Below are 890 nucleotides of genomic sequence, written 5' to 3' on the forward strand. Positions count from 1 at the left end.
TATGTCTATTTTAACAAGAGATGCTCTCAGGAAGAGCTTTTTGTTCTTGCATCTCAAGTACATCAATGCTTATATGTGCAAGATCCATATGATCAAGATAGACATTATGTTATGAAGACTGTTCCGAGAGACTTGTTTAACATGAGTGATGAATTTGAATATGATCTCCCACAAAGTTATGAAAATGAGTTGTCTGAACACTTGATGGGACCATCCATACCAGAAGATAATGGTGAAGTTACCTTAGTAAGGACTGATGTACCAGAAACTGTTATTGATGTGCCTTCGGAGGAATTTGGTACTCAACAACTTGAGGTTGAGTATGAAAAATAGTTTGAAGATGAGTCTGAAGAAGAGTTTGAAGATGAGTCTGAAGAAGAGTTTGAAGATGAGTCTGAAGAAGAGTTTGAAGATGAGTCTGAAGAAGAGTTTGAAGATGAGTCTGAAGAAGAGTTTGAAGATGAGTCTGAAGAAGAGTTTGAAGATGAGTCTGAAGAAGAGTTTGAAGATGAGTCTGAAGAAGAGTTTGAAGATGAGTCTGAAGAAGAGTTTGAAGATGAGTCTGAAGAAGAGTGTGAAAACAGGTCTAAAAATGAGTGTGAAGACAATTTTGAAGATGAGTCGGAAGATGAGTCTGAATATGAGTTTGAAGATGACACACCATGAGTTTCATTATTTTTGTGATGACCATATAGTGCTAACTCACTCTTTTTGTTATTTAACTGTTTTTGTACAAACACCTTAAGATATCTAAGTATTCTGTTGGCTTCGTTTATGCGCCTGATTGTTGTTTGGTCAATAATTTATGTTAGCTTCTTTAATTTATGTAATTATTGTTTTGTTGATGAGCATGTAATTCTAGCTTACTATTATTTTATTTGACTGTTTGT

The 890-nt window shown here is 34.6% G+C and overlaps 1 protein-coding gene across 1 annotated transcript; it reads left to right on the plus strand.

Annotated features, from left to right (window-relative positions):
* The first annotated feature begins 141 nt into the window (after positions 1-141).
* On the plus strand, positions 142-666 carry LOC107059429 (tripartite motif-containing protein 44-like). The gene is made up of 2 exons (XM_015305938.1): positions 142-279; positions 334-666. Exons 1-2 carry the CDS (start codon positions 142-144, stop codon positions 664-666), a joined length of 471 nt encoding a protein of 156 aa, XP_015161424.1.
* Positions 667-890: the final 224 nt, after the last annotated feature.

This window comes from Solanum tuberosum, unplaced genomic scaffold (genome assembly GCF_000226075.1).
Source record: "Solanum tuberosum cultivar DM 1-3 516 R44 unplaced genomic scaffold, SolTub_3.0 contig01399, whole genome shotgun sequence".
Classification (NCBI taxonomy): Eukaryota; Viridiplantae; Streptophyta; class Magnoliopsida; order Solanales; family Solanaceae; genus Solanum; species Solanum tuberosum.

Bases quoted from the DNA above. Each gene is read 5' to 3' on its own strand.
- LOC107059429 (XM_015305938.1), top strand. From the start codon at position 142: ATGAGTGATGAATTTGAATATGATCTCCCACAAAGTTATGAAAATGAG. The intron at 280-333 runs GTGCCTTCGGAG...TATGAAAAATAG, and splicing joins TACCAGAAACTGTTATTGAT to TTTGAAGATGAGTCTGAAGA.